Genomic DNA, 24,525 nt, shown 5'->3' on the forward strand with positions numbered 1-24,525 from the left:
CAATGTGTAGACTGTTTATTAGTATAAAGAAAAATAAGTAATTTATTGCAATTTTACAATGGTTTAATAACAAATATCAAATATTAGTTTTTATTCTAATCATTTTTACAACCTAGCCATTCAAGGGGAGATAACTATAAAGGGAATGTTAAAGAAATTTTAAATTTTTACTTGTAGCAAGAAACCAAGATCGGTGACACCATTTTTTTCTTAAAGCATATTAAAACCCCTATCTTCTCATATTTTATTTAAAAAATTCTATCTCCTAGATTTTTTTTTTGATTCGCATACAAGTGTTTTTTCATGAAAGAATTGTAGCTTGAAAAATAGAACAGTGACTCATACTTTTTTATTAAAAAAAAAAAAAGAAATGTATAACGATGATCAACCTTAACATTTTATGCTGATATTTTCATATATATTTTAAATGCTGGGGTGGCACCTTCGGTCTTCATTACGCGGACACCATCAATAAACTGATTATTTTGCAACTTTTGCACAATTGATAGGAAAAACAAAAAAATAAATAAATAGAAAAATAGGTAAATAGAAATTATCAGAAATGAACAGAAATAGAAAATAATCCCCCCGAAGACTAAATTATATCGATGCTTTGATTTTAACCGGAATCCGCTAATGTTGAAAAAACTACACACATCGGTCGAAGGGGGATAACTTTTTAGTTTTTACCGGAAGTAAATTTTGCCACGTTCGTCGTGTTGACATGTAAAACCTAAAGTCTGGCACATTCTGAGGCATTTAAAATCGACTAAATACGCTAATACTTTACTTCAGGGAAAAAAACACAATGGTAGGTAACGGGTGAAAAATATATATGTTATGAGACCGACTACAGAGTACTTTATAAATTATAGTATATACCGGTGAAAAAATATAATGACAAGATCATCTATTTTTTTTTAATTTGTTCGTTTATCACAGCAGTGTAACACTTTTTCATTCTTAATACTAGTCTACTGGTCATAATGTGTATGCTTAATTAATTGTGTAATTGTCCCCTGCAGGAAACTACTGTCAGACGGGTCTTTTGTTGTTAAATTCTTTGTAATTATTTTCTATCAGATAACTCAGTTGTCTGTGATGCTTATACACTAATCTCGAGTTGTTTTTTATGAACGAGCTACATCGGTTGACCAAAGGTCAATTGGCGTAAAAGACGTCACTGAACAATCAGTTCTTACTGTGAGGTACTAACATTAGCATTAATTTGTGACATACATGTACAATGTACATGTAGGAAATTTATGGGAAAGTTCAGGAATTCAAAAGCCATCTACTAGCGACAACAGAGACATATAATACAATTGGCGACAAGAAGCATCAAGAAGAGACAAGAAGACAAATTTAAAGTGTCAAGATAGCTGAAAAGCAGTACATAGCTTAAATAGCAAACACATTTGAAACTTCATAAAACAATGAATAGTCTGCTGGAATTTATTGATTTTTTTCTATAGATTTTAATTTTTTTAAATAGTATGTAAAATTTCTTGACACTAATTTTGTTGCTCCAAGTAATTTCGATATAGTCAGTTTGTAAGCTTGAGAAAGTGAGTAGTTTTGCCCAGATTTGAATAAAACATACATTTGTATATCTATTATGTGGAGGTACCATCATTTTTCTTTATTATGAAATATATAACAAGTTTTTAAGTATACAAATAAACTTTAAATATCATAGATACCAGGATTAAATTTTGATGCGTGTTTCTTCTACAACCATGACAACAGTTGATTTTCGTTTTGAAAACTACAAATTTAATTTTCAAATTGTGAAGGTTAAGTCTTTCTGAAGTTGTTTATAATGTGATGATATTGTATAATGATACACAGAATCAATGTTCATATTATTATTATGAATATGATTTAAATTCTAGATGGGTAATTGATTCAATTGACATTAATTTGAACTGATCACATAGATGTCAACAATGATAACAATAATTAACAATTTGACGGCTAATATCACTTATTTATTGTCTTTGATAATGATGCCAGAATAAATGAAGGAAAAAAACATGCATACCAGATGGTCATCATATACTTATCTATGATACATGACTATCAAGATGAAACATTTCCTGTCTTAATACCCATAAAAAGCTTAATACTTTCTTAATACCCATAAATAACTTAACAACTTATGTTTTTGCAAAACAATAATGATTTTTAAATGTGGGGTGAAATGACTTAGAGTGAAAGAAAATGGGGGAAACGACCCAGATTGAGTAAAATATACCTTAGATATCAGTTTCAAAACAGTAAAAGTATTTTTCTTATCAAAGAAAATATTTTAACATTGACCATGTTGACAAAGTTGAATTTTTGAACTATTTAAGAAAAAAATGAAATTGACCATTTAAAGTATTCTATGAGAAGAATAAAGTAGGGGAATTTGTTATGGTAAGTTGAATTGAATTGTCTCCCTTAAATAACCATTTAGTTCTAATCTATTTTTCCTTGGATGACAGTACATGTATAATCAATGGAAAAACAAGTCAATAGATTATTTTAATATCACTGAGCAACCAAAAGAAGTAAAACCAAGCTTACAATCAGTGCAGTTTAAGGAAATTATTTGTTTTATGCGATAATTTGTTTGTATATACAGAATACATAAAACAGTTAATTTTGTCCCCAAACTGCAACGATTGTAAGCATGAATTTACTTCATTTAGTTGCTCTCATTTGACTGAGTACCAGATCTAGAATGTTCTAATTTTTATACACCCGTCAAAATTTTGATGGGACGTATTATGGTATACAAATGTCAGGTGTCTATCTGTCCGGCGTCCACTTATCCAAATTTCATGAAATTTTACATAGTTGTTTCTTATGAAGGTCAAATGATCTGTATACTTTTTGGTGAAAATAAGATTAAAACTTTTTGAGTTACGGGACTTTATAACTAAAACGGGGGTGATTTTTTTCACATGTCGCACTGTATCTCAAAAACGATTTATGATTATTGCTTAAAACTTTACACACTTCTTAGTTATATTAATCTAAAGATCTGTATACTTTTGGGTGATGATTCAAAATTTTATTTTAGAGTTATTGAGTATTTTGTAAAAAAAGGTGGGTTTTCACATGTCGTGCCGTATCTCAGAAACGATTTATGATTATTGCATAAAACCTCACACACAAGACAACGAGCGTTTCATGCACTAGTGGCGCAGCTGTTTATTGTTATATGGATTACAAATAACTATTTCAGGTTTCTGTCATCAATTCTATAGATACAGCTCATGAAGATATGATTGTAAGTACATGTAATAATACAGAATTTTCAGAATAAGATAAAATATAAAACTTTTTAATATTGAACAATGAGGAAGGGACCAAAAATGCTAGTTTTACTTTTTGAAATGCATTAACATAAAGGTAGAATACAGACACTTGTCAAACAAATTTATTATATGAGCATTGCGATGGTTGTAGTTACACCATTTAGAATTAAACTAAAATATATTTACAAGCAATGTATTTTTGTGACATCTTCACAAGTAGATAAGTAACGCAGATATAAATAGTCGCAAATATGTCAAACTAGGATTTTTCAGATAGGAATACTACATCATCAAAGTTGCAAGGTTGGCTAGAAAGGGCTTAACACAAAAAAAAATGTATCCGTTGGTATAGACTGGTTTACAATAAATATTACTTGGTGAGCACCCGCCCTAAAACTTTGAAATAAAATATTATTTAAAGGTAAAAATTACAATTTTTTTGTTAAAAATGGTCTTCTAACTTTTAATTCTCAAGGGTGCTCCCCTAACATCAAATCCTGGGTCTGCGCCAGTTTGGTATAATATACTAGTTAACCTCATTATTCAAACTTAAGTTAAAATATTGTAGAAAAAAATTATTTATTTCAGCATGATGCACAGCTTGACTACTATGGAACAAAACTAGCTACCTGCTCATCAGACAAAACTATTAAAATATTTGATGTTAAAGATGGTCAGCAGACACTCATAAATGAACTACAAGGGTAAGAATATATAAATATATATACTTTATAGATGTTTCTTGTTTGAGTGTGTATGTATAAAATAACAAGCATTCTGTGAGTATTGCATGGCAATACATAGTCCCCTACCGGTTAAAAATTCATTGTATTGGAACAAAATTCTAACTTTATCTGTAACTGGTCATGATAAAACTATATACCAATTTTCAAATCAATATCTTCAAGCATGATGAAAAAAAGTGCAGAAAATTGATTATTTGAGTGAATTTTCTAAGTCCAAGGACCAAAACTCTGCACAAAATCATCAGACCAGAACAAAACCGGAACTTGATCTGTAACTTGTCATGATTAAACAATACACCAAATATCAACTCAATATCTTCAAGCATGAAGAAAAAAAGTGTGGAAATCTGATTTGCCGGACAGACAGACGGACGGACGGAGTGCAAACCTAAAGTCCCCTTCGACTTCATCGGTAGGGGACTAAAAATAAGGAGATGTGGTATGTTTGCCAATGAAAAAATTATCAACCAGAATCCAAATAAGGATACAGTTGCTCCTTTTTATACGCCCGTTTATGGTATACCTCTGTCTGTCCAGTCGTCCACATGTCGGACAATAACCAATTTGCATGAAACTTTTGTGAATTGTTTATAACTATTGACATGAGCTCCCTTTCGATTTTTATAAATTTTAGATTTTACGTTTCCAAGTTATGGGCGTTTTATTCATTAAAAAAGGGGGATTTTCCAGTTTTCAAACAATAACTCAAAATCACTTTCACCAATTTGCAAGAAACTTTGGGGAATTGTTTATAACTATTGACATGAGCTCCCTTTCGATTTTTATAAATTTTAGATTTTACGTTTCCAAGTTATGGGGTTTTATTCATTAAAAAAGGGGGATTTTCCAGTTTTCAAACAATAACTCAAAATCACTTTCACCAATTTGCAAGAAACTTTGGGGAATTGTTTATAACTATTGACATGAGCTCCCTTTCGATTTTTATAAATTTTAGATTTTACGTTTCCAAGTTATGGGGTTTTATTCATTAAAAAAGGGGGATTTTCCAGTTTTCTGATAATAACTCAAAAGTGCTTTTAGCAGTTTTCATGAAACTTTGGTGAATTGTTCATATCTATTGACGTAAGCTCCCTTTTGATTTTTATAAATTTTAGATTTTCCTTTCCGGGTTATGGGGTTTTATTCATTAAAAAAGGGGGATTTTCCAGTTTTCGGATAATAACTCAAAAGTGCTTTTAGCAGTTTTCATGAAACTTTAGTGAATTGTTTATATCTATTGACGTAAGCTCCCTTTCGATTTTTATAAATTTTAGATTTTATTTTTCCGAGTTATGGGATTTTATTCATAAAAAGGGGTGATTTTCCAGTTTTCAGACAATATATTTGTAACACTCAGAAACGTGTCCTTCCCCCCAAATGTGTCCGATTCCCCCAAACGTGTCCAAATGACGTCACTGAACTGCAAAACATGTCTAAATGTAAAAGGGCGCCAAAGCGTGTCATTTGTATAAAAGCCCAAACATGTCCAATCTCCCAAACGTGTCCATATGAGGCCTAAATTTTTCCTTTCTCTGAAAGCTCAATCGTGTCCATATTATAAAAAGTAAAAATAACAAAATTACCGAACTCCCAAAGATGTCCCCCGTTATTTGGTTATTGCTCTTTCATTGACGTTTACTCCTTTCACTATTTCATTGCAAATTGAAATATAGTCCTTTAAGTCTTTATCAAACTTTTAAGGACACGTTTGGGGGTAATAGACACGTTTGGGGGAATCGGACATGTTTGGGGGGATGGACACGTTTGGGAGTGTTACATATTTAAAGTGCTTTAAGCAGTTTTCATGAAACTTTGGTGACTGGTTTATATCTTTGACATTGAGAAGTTATTGAACTTTATTCTTTGAAAAAGCGACGGGCGTATCATGAGCTCATTGCGCAGCTGTTTATTTACTTGGGTTTCTAGTTTTTAGAATATAAATCTCCAGCATTGAGATATAAACTTCTATTTTTAAACTAAATTCTAGGAGCAAAAATCTAGACCTTATGACTTATGATGTATTATAATTAACTTTTTTTTCTTGACTGAAACCCAATAATGATAATCAAAGTAAAATTTGCAAGCAAATTTAAGCCAGGAAAATAACAAAGTTATTCTTAAAAATAAAAAGATGTGATATGATTGCTAATGAGATAACTCTCCATCAAATGACGTTGAAGTTAGCAACTGTAGGTTATCATACAGCCTTCAACAATGAGCAAAACCAATACTGCATAGCTTGTATTTCCACTTAAACTTGGTTTCCGTAGCAGCATATTACAGTGTTTATTGTAAATTATCTGTGATTTGTAGACATGATGGACCAGTATGGCAGCTAGCATGGGCACATCCAATGTTTGGTAATTTGCTAGCATCTTGCAGTTATGACAGAAAAGTTATAATCTGGAAAGAAACAAATGGCACATGGGGAAATTTATATGAATACACAAATCATGACTCGTCAGGTAGGTTTAATTGAATATGATTTAAGTAGTAATCACATAAAATGTGTGAAGGTATTTTATTTTAACGATTTAGAAAAACATTACGCATGTCTCCATCTAATGAATGTAAGTTTTCTTCAGATTTGTCAATTTTGATGATCCTCAATCACTGACTGTTATATCATTGGTTTTATTACATGTATACAAGCAGGCCATAATCTTGCCGGCGAAATGACGATTTAATCGCCAAAGAATTTTGAAAATCGCTAAATCTCGCCGGCCAACTGACATCATAGCGAAGTCAAATCGCTATCAAAATCGGTAAAAGGGAGACAACTTGTGATTGACAAGTCTCACAGGTAAAAAAAGTGGCGGCTGACAAGGAAAATCGAGATTAACGAAACGACCCAGGACTAATACTGTAAACGATCAAATTAAATAAATACAACGGCAACTTTGAACATCCTCGGATATAACTTTCAAAACTGTTCAAACGGAAAACTGACCGTCTGTTTAAGTTATCGTTTTACGATGATTTTCATCTGAGGATGTTGCGTAATCACTCAGCTGATTTGTTTTACTTTTATTACCTACACAAGTCGATCAATTTTACAATTCGGTAGGTAAAGGGTGGGAATTAACGGTAGATTTATTATATTCGTTGAATAAAAATTGAAATATAAAAGGTAGAAAGACAGCTGATGGATAATGTGATTGCAAACGTATGACACTCGACCAGATGGTAATCAGCAGTGGATTTTTTCTCATGACCACTTCAATTCGTTGATATGGATGATATTTTTAAGAAATGATAGAAATTAGCTCTTTATCGGATAATTAACTTGAGATTGAAAGATATTTTCATTTATAGACTTACATGTACAATCTTTAACGATAATCTCAATTTACTACAACTAACATGCATAAATGTCCTGGACATTCAATAATGTTTTACAAAACAATGACAAGTGGTGATATAAATTAAATTCCCAGTCATGTGAAATTCATCATATTTTTCTGGAGTTTTAAAAATTAATTGAGGCAGATGCACATGAATTTAATGCATCATAATCTTGATAATATTACTAGGCTAATCCCTCATGTCCCAATCAACAAATTTTATTTAGAACACATTATGGTATCAATAAATAAATAACAACTATATATTGTCTAAACCTTTTTACCTTTTTATTAAGAACTTTCTATCTATACATTGTGTACATTAACATATGAAAAAACTGCAAGTACATCTTTATTGAATATAAAACAATTTCCTTAGTGATAAGCTTGAAAACACGATGCAACCGAAATGGTAATGGAATCTCACTTCTCCAAGAAGTTGACCACTTCTCCCTTCTCTCTCATGGAAGGAGAAGCCACTTCTCCCTCTTCAAAGTCCTAGATTAGGCCCTGTATACAAGGCCATTTTTCAACAAAATGAAAATTCATACATCAAGACAAATATTTTGTTTATGTTCCAGAGTTAAGAAACATCCTTTTCAGAATAGCAATTATGAAATTTACTTTAAACTAATTTCTTTTTTTGTAGTAAACTCAGTTATTTTTGCACCACAAGAGTTTGGATTAGTTCTGGCATGTGGAAGTTCTGATGGTTCTATATCCATTATTTCAAGTTCAGGTAAATGAAATTTCTTATAATGAAATTGTTTTTCCTGAAAATATACAAATAAAAACTTAAATGTAAAAAATAATCAACAATCTTTTGTGTAAAAAGAAAGACATGTTCTACAAATTAAAAAAAAAGAAGAATGAAAGTTGAAGACAGTTTTAATGTGCTGTTACTGTCATTATATCCTCACCTCAATGAGACAGGGGTAAATAGTGATTTACATGTTTTTCCATCAATTATACTTTTGGTTTTTGGATGATAAATAAAGAAATGCTTGACTTAATCTTTTAGATTTTGAACATAATGTCTTGAACCATTAAGTTCAGGTCAGATTTGATTTTGGCGGTTTTGGCATTAACTGTTCAAGAGTTATACCCTTGATTATTTAAAAAATTGGACATGTTTGTTTTCTGGATGATAAAGTACCACTCAACAAAATCTTTTTAGGTTTTAACACAATGTCATAAACCATAAAATACAGGCCAAGTTAGATTTTGACAATTTTAACATTTACTGTTGAAGAGTTATTCCCCTTAATTATCTTTGAAATAGGATTTTATTTTTTTTTGGTCTCTTGATGATCAATACAGTACCTCTTGACAGAATCATTTCAAATGTTAATATAATGTGATGGATCATGAACTATATAGGTAAAGTGTAACTTTGACAGATTTGACATATACTGATCTAGAGTTATGCCCCTTTGTTTTCTTGAAAATTGGATATTTTGGGGTTTCTGGATGATAGTATTTACACATGTTCCATTTGGCAGAATCTACATGGTTATGGACCATAATATATGAGTCAAGTTTGATTTTGAAAGTGAACATTAACTGTTCAAAAGTCATGCTGCACGTTGGGGCACCTGTGAACACAAGATATTTTAGTTTTATTTGTGACGTCAGATTTTCTAAATTTTCACTATTTTTATTTTGTTTGTCTGTGTCACTAGGCCTTTTGGCAGATATTTTGACTATTAACAATGAACAAGGGTGCATATAATTATTCTTTTGGGAGAGCCAGGTGCATTCTGTAGCAGACTGTTTTTTATATAAAAAGTGACATTCATGCACTTCATAAACTATGTCTTAATCTTTTAGTTGTGTCCCCTTATAAGTAGATGTGATAACTAGTTGAGAAACAAGAGTTTATTATCAAATGAGTAAAACTACTCATTTATCTATAGTTCATTCAGAAATCCAAGTACATGTGACAAGGAGTAATATATGTTAGAGGTTTCTACGACAGGTCCAAATCTTTGATTCCTTGATAGGTCCAAATGTTTGATTCATGCAAAAGTATGATTATACATTTCTACTTATTTTTTTTAAGAAATTGTATTTCAATTGTTTTATTCATCATGCCATGACTGCAAGAAGTACTTTTCAATATATATAGGAATTTGAGCTGCGTCGGATAGAAATCGACCTTATGCAAGTGCACGTTGACATGTACATGTGTAAGACTATAATTGATTATATAACATTCAAATACGAAATAAAAGATGAATTTTGAACTGCTTTGTATGGTTCTTATGACAACTCAATTTCCAAACAGTTACAGGCTTTCCGTGGAGATTTTTTCAACTCGAAATAGGTTTACAGATGTATTCGAATTCATTTGCATAAGGTCGATTTCTATCCGACGCAGCTCATTTAATGTAACAATATTTTTAAATAGGTGATGGAAGTTGGACAGCAAAGAAAATAAATAATGCTCATAGTGTAAGTATAGAGGAACTCCAGGGGTGTAAATATGTAGTCTTTACTTTTGTAAATTTACTCAGCTAGAAAATTTCTTTATGGGATTAATATTTTTCTGTTGGTTAAAGTTCTTTTTACTTCTTATCTTTAAATTAGGAAGTGCTTCTTCTCTAGAAATGAAAAACAAAAACATTTTTTTGTGGTAAATTTAGTACAAGACAGCAGAAAACTAATTGTTAGGTAGTGCTTATTAGGAAAATTTTGTTACGTTTAATATATAATGCTTAAATTAGTTATCATTCAACCAATTTGAATTATTGTAAAAGTCTGTCAGATGTCTGTTATAAAAATTAACTAATCAGCTGTTTTTACAAAATTGAACATATGAGGAGGGTGGGTGTGTGTAGGGAAATGAAAAATTGATGAGTGGTTGTATTTTTTAACATCAGCTTTAAGAACTATATTGTTGGGTGACTGGGGTTAAAAAATAAATGCCTTTGTCCCCTCAACCCAAATAAAGCTTCATAGTCATTTATCTAATACCCACAGGCAGTTTTTAATGCCAAGTCTGTCAAGGTGCATCCGTATGGACTTAAAACGGTTTCATAAAAAAATATCTACTATTATATGATGAACAAGTTTTAAATAACTTACAAAATGAGTTTTATGTGAACAGTTTTGCTTTTTTAACAGATTGGTTGTAATGCAGTAAGTTTTGCTCCATATGTAAGTCCTGGTGCCTTGTTAGATCCTTACAATAAACAGACACCAGTCAAAAGGATTGTTTCTGGAGGATGTGATAATTTAGTTAAAATATGGAGGTATGTGCTTTATATCTACCGGTATATATTGTGATGAATGTGTATTGTAGCAACTTTTCAGCTGTTTTTATGCCCCCGCTGCAGCAGAGGGGGCATTAAGTGCTACCCTTGTATGTCTGTATGTTCAGAAAAAGGTACCGTTCAATAACTTTAGTTTGCCTCTACCAAATGTTATGAAACTTATACACAATGCATATAACCATAAAACACAGGTCAAGCTTGAATTTGGGTTACGTCAATTTGAATGTTCTAGAGTTATGGCTCTTGACAAATGGATAAATTGCCGAATTTTTCGTTTCCGTTCTCTAACTTAAGTTTTCTCAACCAAATGTTATGAAACTAATACACAATGCTTATTACCACAAAACTCTGATCAAGTTCAAATTTGGATGTCACCACTTTTACTTGGGTTATGTCCCTTTATAACGTTATATGCAAGAAGGGGGCATCATCTGTGTCCCATGGACACATTCTCCATTTATTTTAATTATCGGGAGGTCTAAACAAAAACAAAAATTTGGTTTTGTTTTTATACGACCGCAAAAATTAAAAACTTTTTGGTCGTATATTGGTATCACGTTGTCGTCCGGCGTCGTCAGCGTCGTCCAAAGACAGATGGTTTCCGGATAATAACTTAAGTATAAGTAAATAGAAATCAATAAAATTTTAACACAAGGTTTATAACCTTTAAAGGAAGGTTGGGATTGATGTTGGGGGTTATGGTCCCAACTGTTTAGGAATTAGGTGCCAAAAAAGGGGCCCAAATAAGCATTTTTGTAGTTTCCAGACAATAACTTGTGTTAAAGTGTATGAATCTCTCTGAAATTATACCACAAACTTCCATACAACAAAGGGATGGTTAGGATTGACTTTGGGGGGTTATGGCTCAAACCATTTAGTAATTAGGGGCAAAAATAGGTGAAAAACAAGGGTTTTTCTGGTTAAAGGACAATTTAAAAGCAGTGTAAGGGAGGTAATCCAATTCAAATTAAAGAACACTGTTTGATTACCTCCCTTACACAGCTTGTAAATTATGCATTTTGGCCCAACTTTTCATGGTTGGACATCTGTGGTCGTATCCAGCTGCGCTCAGCGAAGCAATTTATTAACTTAATAGTTGGTTTATGGAACAACTTCTTATAAACTATACTAAGATCATGCCCCTGATAGGTTTGAATACAGTGCAGTTAACATAGATTTAGAAAACAGTTATGTTGAAGAACAAAATCAAATGTTGTAATTTATTACATTATGTAGGACAATTTTTGTTGTTCCTTTCAAACTTCATAACTTAAGTTTTGCAAAGATAATAGATGATAAAAAATGTGCGATGTCATTAATACACAAATATTGTCATGGTTAGTGCCATATCCAGATAACAAATGTTCTTGGTGAATGTGGCACCCATATAAAATCTCTTAGCTGAACATTCTATTTATCACATGAAAAGACAAAATGCATTTTTACATCATTATATGATGACAATGGTAAAATACTGGACATCATTTGTGTTTGTATTTCCTGTTTTATTTAAAAACCTGCACAGAGGAATCTTGGCAACTTTGCATTGGATTGGTATTAATGAACTGAACCAAAACCTAAGTAGCATTGTGGAAATGAGAATTATGTTTATTTTATATGACATTGTCTTTCTTTTACTTTTTACATTAAGGACCTCCTAAACGTGCCCTTCAAGGGGTTTAGCAAATACTTTTTATCATATTTATAAGTCACTCTTAAAAGTCTCAATTAAAAAACATGAAAAGATGCTTTGATCAATGAAAATACTGTATTTTTATACGACCGCAAAAAAAATGTTGTGGTCGTATATTGGTATGACGTTGGCGTCTTCGTTGTCCGAAGACACATTAGTTTTCGCACTCTAACTTTAGTTTAAGTGAATGGATCTCAATGAAATTTTACCATAAGGTTCAATACCACAAAAGGAAGGTGGGGATTGATGTTGGGGGTTATGGTACCCACAGTTAAGGAATTAGGTGCCAAAAAGGGGCCAAAAATAAGCATTTTTGTAACTTCCAGACATAACTTGTGTGTAAGTGTATGGATCTCTCTGACATTGTATCACAAGGTTCCATATCACAAAGGGAATGCTGGGATTGATTTTGGGGGTAATTGCCTCCAAATTTTAGGAATTAGGGGCCAAAAAGGGGCCAAAAACAAGCATTTTTCAAGTTTCATGACAATAACTTGTGTGTTAGTGTATGGATCTTTATGAAAATGTACTACAAGGTTCCATATCACAAAGGGAAAGCTGGAATTGAGTTTGTGGGTAATTGCCCAAAAAGTTTAGGAATAAGCATTTTTCTAGTTTCCAGACAATAACTTGTGTTCAAATGTATGGATCTCTCTGAAATTGTACTGCAAGGTACCATACCACAAAGGGAAGGCTGGGATTGATTGTGGGGGTAATTCCCTCAAAATTTAAGTAATTAGGGGCCATAAAAGGGCAAAAAAACCAGCATTTTTCTAGTTTCAGGACAATAACTTGTGTGTTAGTGTATGGATCTTTATGAAATTGTACTGCAAGGTTCCATATCACAAAGGGAAAGCTGGGTTTGAGTTTGGGGGTAATTGCCCTAAACTTTTAGGAATTTGGGGCCAAAAAACAAGCATTTTTCAGTTTCCAGACAATAACTTGTGTTCAAGTGTATGGATCTCTCTGAAATTGTACTGCAAGGTACCATACCACAAAGGGAAAGCTGGGATTGAGTTTGGGGGTGATGAATAATAAGGGGGTTCAAAAAATTGGGGGAGATTTTTTTTTCCTTTTTTTTCTTTAAAATTTTCCATTTTAAATTGGTTATTTCTGATTTATATATAAAAGCAAATAATAATGATATGGTTTGAATAGGTACCGTAGATACTCGCCTAATAGTCGATCCTACTATAAGTCGGGGTCTCTTTTCAGCTCCAAATTCTAAGGATTTAGTCTTGACCCTCGTATAAGTCGGACAAAATTTGGGCATTTTTTTTTCAGCTGACAGTAACTGAACACCGGTAAAACCAATGCAAATCCAGGAATAATATTCATTTCTGCATTAATGTTTGTTTGGTTTGAATTTAGTTGATGCTCATCATGATAATTTATATTGCTGTTAATAATAAAGATGTATTCATTTCTCTTGTTTTGTTCACTGTTCAAATGTTAGATTAGCCATGTGTTGTTTACGTAATGCATCAATGATTTTGTAGGGTATGACTAACAACCTATTGTTTGAGAAAAGCGAATATAAACCAATATGAACCTGAAAAATTTAAAGTCAATCAACACTTGATGAAAATATTTTTCACAGCATACATAACTCGGTGTTAAATGAGCATGTACACTTCATAATTCTTATTATATTGTGATGATTAAAGGATTAAAAAAATTAAGTGAAGCTAATCAATATATTAAAATAACTAACTCCAACTCATTAGTGTCATCTGTTTACCTATCACTGATAGTTTTCACACCTTTAGTGAATACAACTCTTTGTCTCTTAATTGGGGTTATCAATGGATTATATTGGCTTGTCAATCAATTTTGTAATTTTTGTTTACCTGAGACACTATAATGAATAATATTTTGATTTTGGGAATGAATCTTAAAATTATTTTTTGATTATTATATGATTTATAAGCATTGAATTGATATCATGATATCACAATAATGACACAATAACTCCGCTGAAAACATCCTTTCACATATTTGGTACATTGTTATCTCCTTTTCATTTTTGGTTCTTGGCTCTTCTTTTGGGTTTATAGGAAAACCATGTGACCATCAAAATCAATACACAAACCGGAAACAGTAGAATTTCAACACGAATTTGCAGAAAATGTTTACCAAAGAACAAATAAAACACAAAGACAGTATTGAAGTCATTTATTTTCAACAAAAACTTTTTATTTATTGATTTATGTAGGTTTGGCAATCAAAAACGTAGTTTTGACCAGGAAATTCACTCCTGACCACTTTTCTCAAGCTTGGATTTTTCCTCTGGTCGCTAGATCTCGTCTATTAGTCGGCCCCCTCTCTGGATTATGAATTTTACTCCCAATTTTCCGACTAATAAGCGAGTAGGAACGGTAAATTAAAAATTTTTAAGTTCTTAGACCACTTGCATTCTGTGTGAGAAACCTATGCTGTGTCAAATATTTAATTACAATCCAAATTCAGTGCTGTATAAAGCTTGAATGTTGTGTCCATACTTGCCCCAACTGTTCAGGGTTCGACCTCTGCGGTCGTATCAAGCTGCGCCCCAGCGGAGCATTTTATTTTGCTTATAATTTCATTTCATAAGAGAAGAAGAAGGTGAATGGAAAGAAGAAAAGAAACTAGAAGGTCACAGTGACTGGGTTAGAGATGTGGCATGGGCTCCTTCAATAGGTCTACCTAGAAGTACTATAGCTAGCTGTTCACAGGTATGGCAGATCTTAATACAAACATGTAGTGGTTATTTTCATTTTATAACTAAGGAAATTTTTTTTATTAAGTCATTTATTAACTGGATTTTGTTAATAAAAAAAGTACAGGATTAATTTTATTATATTCCCTGCTGTTCCAAAGGAGGGTATACTGTTTAACCTGTCTGTACTGTACGTATGTCTGTCCATCTGTCCAATGAAAATTTCCGTTACATTTTTCTCAGGAACTATAACTCAGAGCTTTATTATTAAATTTGATGTCAAGCTTCATGTGAACATGCTATACTGTGGGATGCATTTTCAGATTCATACTCATCAACTTTCTGTTTAATGAATATTGATATATTCTAACACATTATGGCCAAATTCACAGAAATCATAAACATAAAACTATTTTCTCTGTAGTGCATTCTTGAATTTAATTAAAAGCTATAGTGACAAGAACAAAAGAAGCAGTACTTTCTATGCAAAAGAAAGACACATTACATGATAAAGGTTGGGAGACAGAACAGGCCTCAACTAAGATACTGCTGATTAAAAATGGCAAATAGATGAACCATTTATATTTCATTTTTAGCTATTCTGGAGCAGGATGTGTAGTTCTGGGTCATCAAAAGCATAAGGGGCCTCGGTGGCAGAGTGGTCTAAGTAGTTTCTACTGTAATCACTAGCCAGTCAACACTGATGTTGTGAGTTCGAACCCCGCTCGTGCGGGTGCACTCGACTCCAATCTTAATTGACTAGGATTGTCAGTTTTCCTATCGAAGGTCGGTGGTTTTCTCCGGGCACTCCGGCTTCCTCCACCAATAAAAACTGGCCGCCACGAAATAGCCCAAAAGCGGTGCTTAAAAGTGGCGTTAAAACACAAAAAATCAAATCAAATCAAATCAAAAGCATAAAGTTTGAGGCAGTTACAAAATCACATTTATTATATTATTTTTTAGGATTTCCGAGTAATAATTTGGACGAATGATGGAACTGGTAATGATTGGTCACACAAAATACTTCATAAGTTTAATGATGTTGTTTGGCACCTCAGTTGGTCAATAACAGGCAATATATTGGCGTGTTCAGGGGGAGATAATAAAGTAAGTATAATGAAAGTAGGTCAGGATATATTAAAGTATTATCCAGAGAATTTCTCTGACAGGGTGTCATTTCCTGTTGTACGAACTCTGTCAGTTCAGATACATTAATTAAAAAAAGACTGAATCATATTCCTTTAATTTGCCAACAGACTGTTACACTGCTTTTAATCATGAATGAGTGGTGATGCCATGCTTTAATCAGCTTTATTTTCACTGATGCAGCTGGTCGGCATTAATTACAGCCCCCTCCCCCCTTTTGCCTATCTAGACCATGTCAAATAAAACTAAAAAACACACAATAAAAAACCTACACAAATGTATATTATCATAATTTGTAATTTCTTCACTTTATATAGTTCAATTCAAGCTTTGGATAACATGCTTAAATATTGATAATGTAGAAATATTAAATCTTTTTTAATCTAAAATTCAACTGTCTTTAAACTGGGGTTGTGAGCATGTAACACTTGATTAGATATGTTGTTCTTTTTTATATCAGTATATTTCTCCTCAAAGAATATTTTTTTCACGAATACTGACAATTCAATATGTATGATTTGAAAGATTTGATTTAAACTGGAATTTTTAAATACTTTTTATAAATAGATAGTATGTATAATGCACAGATGAACAAGAAATAACATTACAGTGGTGTTGAATTTGCTTTTGTAGGTTAGTTTGTGGAAAGAGACTTTAGAAGGACAATGGGTGTGCATCAGTGATGTAAACAAAGGGCAAGGACAAGTGACAGATAAATCAATATCAAGTTGATCATGTGACATATAGTCTGCTCAGAGCCATAATACACAATTTGTTAAACTATTTATTGTCAGTTTTAAATAATGGTAGATTGGAGGAATTATTTACTGCCTGGTTTAAGAGAGAAAAATATTGCAAGACACTTTGCACAACAGGAAGTAAAATCCTACTCAGATAATACATCGTGTTTCATCATGTGTCTCATTATCATTAAATTGTTTCATGTATAAAATATGGTTGTTTAGTTTTTGCAAAATTGTAGCTGTCTGTTTTTTTATGTGTATAATGTTTATTAAGCAAACATATATATATGGGTGTCACACTGACATGTATTTGATGGACAGATTAACAATGTTGGTTAAACATGTCTGGAGATCGAACCCACAGCTTCCAGTATTCCAGGCAGAGATCACTGAGGTTGTTAAATTTGACTGTAAAGTTCCAACAAATTTGAGCTACAATTTGATAAAGTTAGTCTTCCACATAAAGTTTGGAATAGAGTTCCACTGTTTGTGCTGCTGTTTGGGTTTGCTCTAGTTCAAGTTCAAATCTATAACAAGTTGTATTGTTAGATATTGACCTCAAGGTGCAGTTACAGTTTGATTAAATTCTTGTAAAACTTCTGTCATGAAAAGTTGAAAGTTTAGACTTTTAATTATATTTCGAGTAAAAAGATGTATGGCCATTTTCCTTTTTTTTTACTGATTGGGTTAAAATTCAAACGTTGTCATAAAGGCAGAAGGAAATTGAATATTGTAGAGTTTACATAGTATACTGAAAAGATTTTTTTTTAATTTCACATATGTTTTTAATGTGTTGTTGGAGATGAAACATATCTTTACATGTGATAGAATATTACTTATGGTTAATAATGTCCTTATTCATTTCTTATATAAATCATCAGAATTTGTCAAAACTTTCAAAAATGCTGTTTTACCCATTTTAAGGCATCTATAATGTGGTCACATATTAAATCATACACTTTAATGTTGTTAAAACCTGTTAAGTATAGAGATGAAGCTGTTATTCTAGGTCTTTCAGAAATAGATTAGAAGATATGTTAAGAACGGCTCTGGTCTGAAACAAATTCTTGGGAACTGGCCCTTCCTCTTTTAACTAAAACTGTGGTCTGTTAGTTTATCATTTACTTAAGATAAGATATAGAGTCAACGTAAAAAAAACAACATCATTGCAAAGGAAATAAAACCTTTCCCCAGAATCAGTTGGTGTTTACCTTTCCATTTAATTATTTGCAAAGCAAGAGAACTGTCCCATTGAATAAATACAATATCTATTGTTTTCTGTGGATTTAATTCAATGACAATGTTAAATTTATCCTTGGAAACAGAATATTTCATTGGTTAATTTGGCTATACCAAAAAATTAACTAGTGATAAAAATACATGTACCAATACTTGAATAATGACACACTGAGTCAACAACGAGACAACTATTCACCAAGGAACAAAGGACAAAGATGTAAACAGCTTTAGGTTACTGTACAGCTTCAACAATAAGCAAAACCAATATTGTAAAGTTGACTGTAAAATGCCTCATGTTGACAAAATGTGAAAGATTCTAAAAAGAAAATCTATGACCTAATATAAAGAATGAGTTACAGTTTAACTTTAGGAATCAGATAAGACAAAATAATACGAGAGATAATCAGAGAATTTTTGTCATCTATAGTAAGTCCTGATTGTCCTACTTGATATACATGTGTTTTACAATTTAAAAGTTAAGGATTGGTGTTGGGACAATCAAGAATAAGTGTGTTCATATCAAAGGTAAAAAAAAGTTAAGAATTTGTGTGGGACAATCTGGACCAAGTGTGTTCTTATCACAGGTAAAAAAGGTAAGGAATTGTTTAGGACAACCAGGAATAGGTGTATTTCTATCACTAGTCAAATAGATAAAAACAAGTGTGTGACAAAAATTTTACTAAGGTTATCTGGGAATCTATTTGAAATGATTTGAGTCAACAAAGCTATGTAAATATTGTGTTGTTTTAAAATTCACCAACAAAAAATTAAAATAACCTGAAGAAACTTAATTATTAGTACTAAATCATGCAAGTCATAATTCAATAAAGTAAACAATCCTGTACATGTACATCTCAAAAAGCACAGTTAGTACATACCACAACCTCACCACAGAGCACAATCCAGTACATAAGAGTACATCTCACAGAGCACAATCCAGTACATAAAAGTACATCTCACAGAGCACAATCCAGTACATAAATGTACATCTAACAGTCACAGAGCACAATCCAGTACATAAAAGTACATCTCACAGTCACAGAGCACAATCCAGTACATAAAAGTACATCTCGCAAAGCACAAATAAGTATTTAACAGTTCATCTCACAAAGTATAATTCAATACAGTACATCACATGGAGTTAATACATAACAGGACTAACAGACTGCTGATAGCATCCGAGAAACGTATCTAATCACAAAAAACTGAACATTGACATATCGGAAAAACTGGTGTAAACAGAAAATATTAATCAATGAACACCTGCCAGACAGACATGTACACCTTACAGTCCTTACATTCACCAAACATAGTTGACCTATTGCTTATAGTATATGAGAAACAGACCTAATCTTGAAAACTTAACACTGATCAATGAACCATGAAAATTAGGTCGAAGTCAGATGAAACTAGTCAAACAGACATGTTCACCTTACAATCATTCCATACACTAAATATAGTTCCCCTATTGCTTATAGTATATGAAAAACAGACCAAACCATGAAAACTTAACATTGACCAATGTACTATGACAATGAGGTCAAGGTCAGATGAAACCTGTCAGACAGAAGTGTACACCATACAATCATTCCAATCAGCAAATTCAGTTAAATAGTATATCTTATATTATCTTAGAAAAAAAACGTAACCTTGATCACCGATCCATGAAATATGGTTAAGGTACGGTTAAATCTGTCTGACAGACATGTAGACCTAGCAAGGATCACATATACAAAGCATATATGTATCATATTACTCAAAATAAGTGAGAAATTCATAAGACAAAAAAAAAATAAGCATTTTTTCTAAGCAGTCACTGATTCATGAATATGATGTCAAGGACAACGGACTATGACCGGCGGAAACTTCCTCAAAGTAATCTTGTTATGTGGCTGTTCCCTTTTCAATGTTGCGCCATCTATCGATTGTTAGAACATACTCACCCCTTCTCGTCCAATGAAAAGTCAGTTTTTTCCCTTCTAATTTTCATAGTACATGGCTTTCCATGCACTATAAAATGCTATACATGAATGACTTTTCATTGTAGATTAATTATGAAAGTGAAACTTAATAACTTCACTAACGAAGTTTACAATCCCCTGAGGCATTTTCCTTGGGAAAATAGCCTACTGATTAAAGATGAAAGAGAAAAGAATTTTAAAAAACATTTTGAACATTGCAAATCTTTATATTAATGGTACATATATATAACAAACAAAAATAAAATGGGGGCAAAGATGTAGGTAATGTAGATGTAGATGTCAGACTGCTGATATATAAAGCAAAGGATTTTTTTTAAGAAAAAAAAACCACAATACATGTACATTCATTAATAAAAAGTAAGCATCTGATGTTGAATGGTCGTAATTCAAATATTTATAGAGTAAGTTTTATAATTATCAAAAAATATTCAAATTTCATAAATAGGATTGATATAACATTGTGTGCTAAATAAAATCAAGAAATTTAAGGTATATAAGTATTAAATGTTTACCTGAAGCAGAAGAAAAACTCAAATGTTTGAACAATTTATCCTTTTTGTCCTCACAAACTATGTCAGTGCTATTTCATTCCATCCATTGTAATGGTCATTACTTACCTATGTTATATACTCACTTCATTATAAAAAGTGAATTCTTATTAATTTTGAATATTACAATGGGAAAGGATAATTTTGTAAGGTCACTCGAAAGTGTGAATATGTTCTAAATTGGTCAGACAATACATGGTCATGTTTTATGAAGATTTAAAGCCCTCGGCTACGCCTTGGGCTTTAAATCTTCATAAAACATGACCAAGTATTGTCTAACCTTTACATAAAAGTCACGCCCATTCCGAATACTGGTAACACTAGAACTCTCTTCAGTGTGGAGGGGTAAAAACGGTAACGTCTAGAGTTTACAAACATCGTGAAGAAGGAACCGAAAATTTACGTTGACATTCCATCATTTGCGCAGGAAACATATTTAGGAACTTCTATTAGTTGGTTAAATACATTTAAATTGTCACTAAATATCGTCATATGTTTTGGGGGGTAAAGACTTGTTGCACAATCAGCACGTGGCAATTGTTAATTTACATTTTCTACATTTACACGTGATCATGTTAAAGGCCCTTTTTGATTGGATGCAGCCAGTTCCGACTGCGACCAATGGAATGCATTACCTCGTGGATCCGAAATACTCTCTTAATCCGCCAAGGATGGAGAGGAGGGGACTGGATCGTAATCCTTGGCTAGCGAAGATGATTAATACTAAGTGCGCAGTTTTTACTAAACAACTGACGCTGCAAACATCATTAGAATATTGCAATGTGCTCTCGACCATCGAAATTGTAGGATTTGGTGTTCATGTTCTTAGTAAGGAATTATCCTATTGTTTAGGCCATCTTACAGTTCAAAACAAAGAGTTTCTATAACATGTATAAATGAGTTACAAATGCCCCGTAATACATTTATCAGCTTGAAAGAATTTGTGATTAAAACTGACTAAAAGTTGAATTTTGAAACATACAAAAAAATTAAAATAAGATGAAGTTTACTGGTGCAGTAACATTGGTACCGTTAATGTTATTATGAGGATATTAATAACTTCAAATTACTAAAAAAAATTAACAATATCAAAGCAATGCAATGCAAAATAAAAAAAGAAAGAAAAAAAGTTTTAAAATTAAATAAAACCTAAATCTTTAGCGTCTACTCTTTCAAAAACTCAGATTACTGGATCCGCGGTTGGTGAGAATAGTAATTTCCAATATTCTGATAAAATTCTAAAAAAAGGAATTTAGGTTAACTTTTGTATATATTTTAAACTATTTTAAAGGCATTGTATTTGAACATTTCATTGACATAATTAAGTAGTATTTGATGTAAAGGACTGGACTAAAATATTGGCTGTAAAATAAAATTTATTTGTAACTCAAATTTTAAATTTATTGATTTGAACTGGAAATTAACAAAAAGTTAATTCCTCGCTAAAATATTACATGATTTACATTCATACTCACAATCAGGAAACATTTCCTTATTATTTCATTGTACTGTTGTGTCATCTAATGTCTAAACACAATCTATTATTAATTTTTCCAAAATTATAAGAAAGTCCTTACATCACTAAAACTAATCCATAAATGAAATCATGCCTAAAAAGGAAATCATGCATTAATTACAAACATTGCACTGACAATGAAACTAAATCTTAAATACAACAAATCAAGAGATCATATAAGCCTTGATTACTTTACAATATTCTAAGTTTGTAAGAGAATGATAATCCCTTTCTTCATGATCAGTACTCGTAACGCTCGCAGGGGTGGATCTAGCCATTTTTAAAAGGGGGGTTCCCAACCCAGGATAAAAGGGGGGGTCCAACTATATGTCCCTATTCAAATGCATTGATCGTCAAAAAAAAAAGAGGGGTTCCAACCCCCTCCCCCCCTCTGGATCCGCCACTGGCTCGTAGTTAATGAAGAAAGGGATTATCATTCTCTTACATATACTTAGTGAGCTTAAATATTTATGACCGGAATGTAAAATTGTTCATGGTAAACATCGACACTCCCAGAGTCAAGGTAGCGTTGAGCAAGCTAATGCTGATGTCAAGTATATGGTTATCACATGGATGCGAGATAACCATTGTAAAGACTGGCCTACTAGTCTCAATTTTGTACAATTTGAGAAGAAGAGGGGTCACCATTCAGACATAAACAGAGCTCCATACAAAGCCATGTTTGGGGGTAAATGCAAACATTGGGTTAACATCATCCTCACTCCCTGATGAACTTATAGCTAAAATTGACAGCCAAGAGCATTTGTCAGACTTAGAAAACATGGAGCTCAATATAAATACTGATGACGAAAACACATGTGCAACTGATGATGAACAAATGGACATTTCTGAGCCTATAACCTATTGAACATAAAACTGATATGTGTGTTCAATGCAATTTCGTGTTCTACTTATAAATAAAATGGTCCGCTGGGCGCAGCTTGATACGACCGCAAAGGTCGAACCCTGAACAGTTGGGGCAAGTATGGACACAACATTCAAGCTTGATAAAGCTCCGAATTTGGATTGTGATTAAATATTTGACACAGCATAGGTTTCTGATACAGAATGAATGTGGTCTAAGAACTTTTTTGATTTACCTATTATGGTCCAATATCCAAAATCTAAATACATACACGGTTAGATTCAGCATATCAAAGAACCCCAAGAATTCATTTTTTGTTAAAATCAAACTAAGTTTAATTTTGACCCTTTGGACCTTAATGTAGAACAATTTGAAAACGGGACCAAAAATTAAGAATCTAAATACACGGTAAAATTCAGCATATCAAAGAACCCCAATATTTCAAATTTTGATGAAATAAAACCATATCATTATTATTTGCTTCTATATATTAATAAAAAATAACCAACTAAAAATGGAAAATTAAAAAAAAAAAAAAAGGAAAAAAAAAAATCCCCCCTCCAATTTTTTGAACCCCCTTATGATTCATCATCCCCAGACTCAATCCCAGCCTTCCCTTTGTGGTATGGTACCTTGCAGTACAATTTCAGAGAAATCCATACACTTGAACACAAGTTATTGTACCGAAACTAGAAAAAGGCTTGTTTTTGCCCCTTTTTGGCCCCTAATTCATAATATTTTAAGGCAATTACCCCCAAAATCAATCCCAGCTTTGCCTTTGTGGTAAGGTACCTTGCAGTACAATTTCAGAGAGATCCATACACTTGAACACAAGTTATTGTCTGGAAACTAGAAAAATGCTTATTTTTAGCCCCTTTTTGGCCCCTTATTTCTAAACGTTTTGGGCAATTACCCCCAAACTCAATTCCAGCTTTCCCTTTGTGATATGGATCCTTGTAGTACAATTTCAGAAAGATCCATACACTAACACAGAAGTTATTGTCATGAAACTAGAAAAAATGCTTGTTTTTGCCCCTTTTTGGCCCCTAATTCATAATATTTTAAGGCAATTACCCCCAAAATCAATCCCAGTTTTTCCTTTGTGGTAAGGTACCTTGCAGTACAATTTCAGAGAGATCCATACACTTGAACACAAGTTATTGTCTGGAAACTAGAGAAATGCTTATTTTTAGCCCCTTATTTCTAAACGTTTTGGGCAATTACCCCCAAACTCAATTCCAGCTTTCCCTTTGTGATATGGATCCTTGTAGTACAATTTCAGAAAGATCCATACACTAACACAGAAGTTATTGTAATGAAACTAGAAAAAATGCTTGCTTTTGCCCCTTTTTGGCCCCTAATTCATAATATTTTAAGGCAATTACCCCCAAAATCAATCCCAGTTTTTCCTTTGTGGTAAGG

At 32.3% G+C, this 24,525-nt stretch overlaps 1 protein-coding gene across 1 annotated transcript; it reads left to right on the forward strand.

The window, feature by feature from the left end:
- The first annotated feature begins 661 nt into the window (after positions 1-661).
- LOC127705813 (protein SEC13 homolog) lies at positions 662-17,162 on the forward strand. The gene is made up of 10 exons (XM_052210169.1): positions 662-811; positions 3,236-3,280; positions 3,897-4,012; positions 6,368-6,519; positions 8,048-8,137; positions 9,809-9,852; positions 10,525-10,652; positions 14,960-15,080; positions 16,028-16,171; positions 16,844-17,162. The coding sequence occupies exons 1-10, from the start codon at positions 809-811 to the stop codon at positions 16,940-16,942; spliced, it is 942 nt and encodes a 313-aa protein (XP_052066129.1). The 5' UTR covers positions 662-808; the 3' UTR covers positions 16,943-17,162.
- Positions 17,163-24,525: the final 7,363 nt, after the last annotated feature.

Source organism: Mytilus californianus, unplaced genomic scaffold (genome assembly GCF_021869535.1).
Source record: "Mytilus californianus isolate M0D057914Y unplaced genomic scaffold, xbMytCali1.0.p SCAF_1, whole genome shotgun sequence".
Classification (NCBI taxonomy): domain Eukaryota; kingdom Metazoa; phylum Mollusca; class Bivalvia; order Mytilida; family Mytilidae; genus Mytilus; species Mytilus californianus.

Excerpts from the sequence above, each read along its gene's own strand:
- LOC127705813 (XM_052210169.1), top strand. Across the intron at positions 6,520-8,047 it reads CACAAATCATGACTCGTCAG|TAAACTCAGTTATTTTTGCA; the intron begins GTAGGTTTAATT and ends CTTTTTTTGTAG. Across the intron at positions 8,138-9,808 it reads ATCCATTATTTCAAGTTCAG|GTGATGGAAGTTGGACAGCA; the intron begins GTAAATGAAATT and ends ATTTTTAAATAG.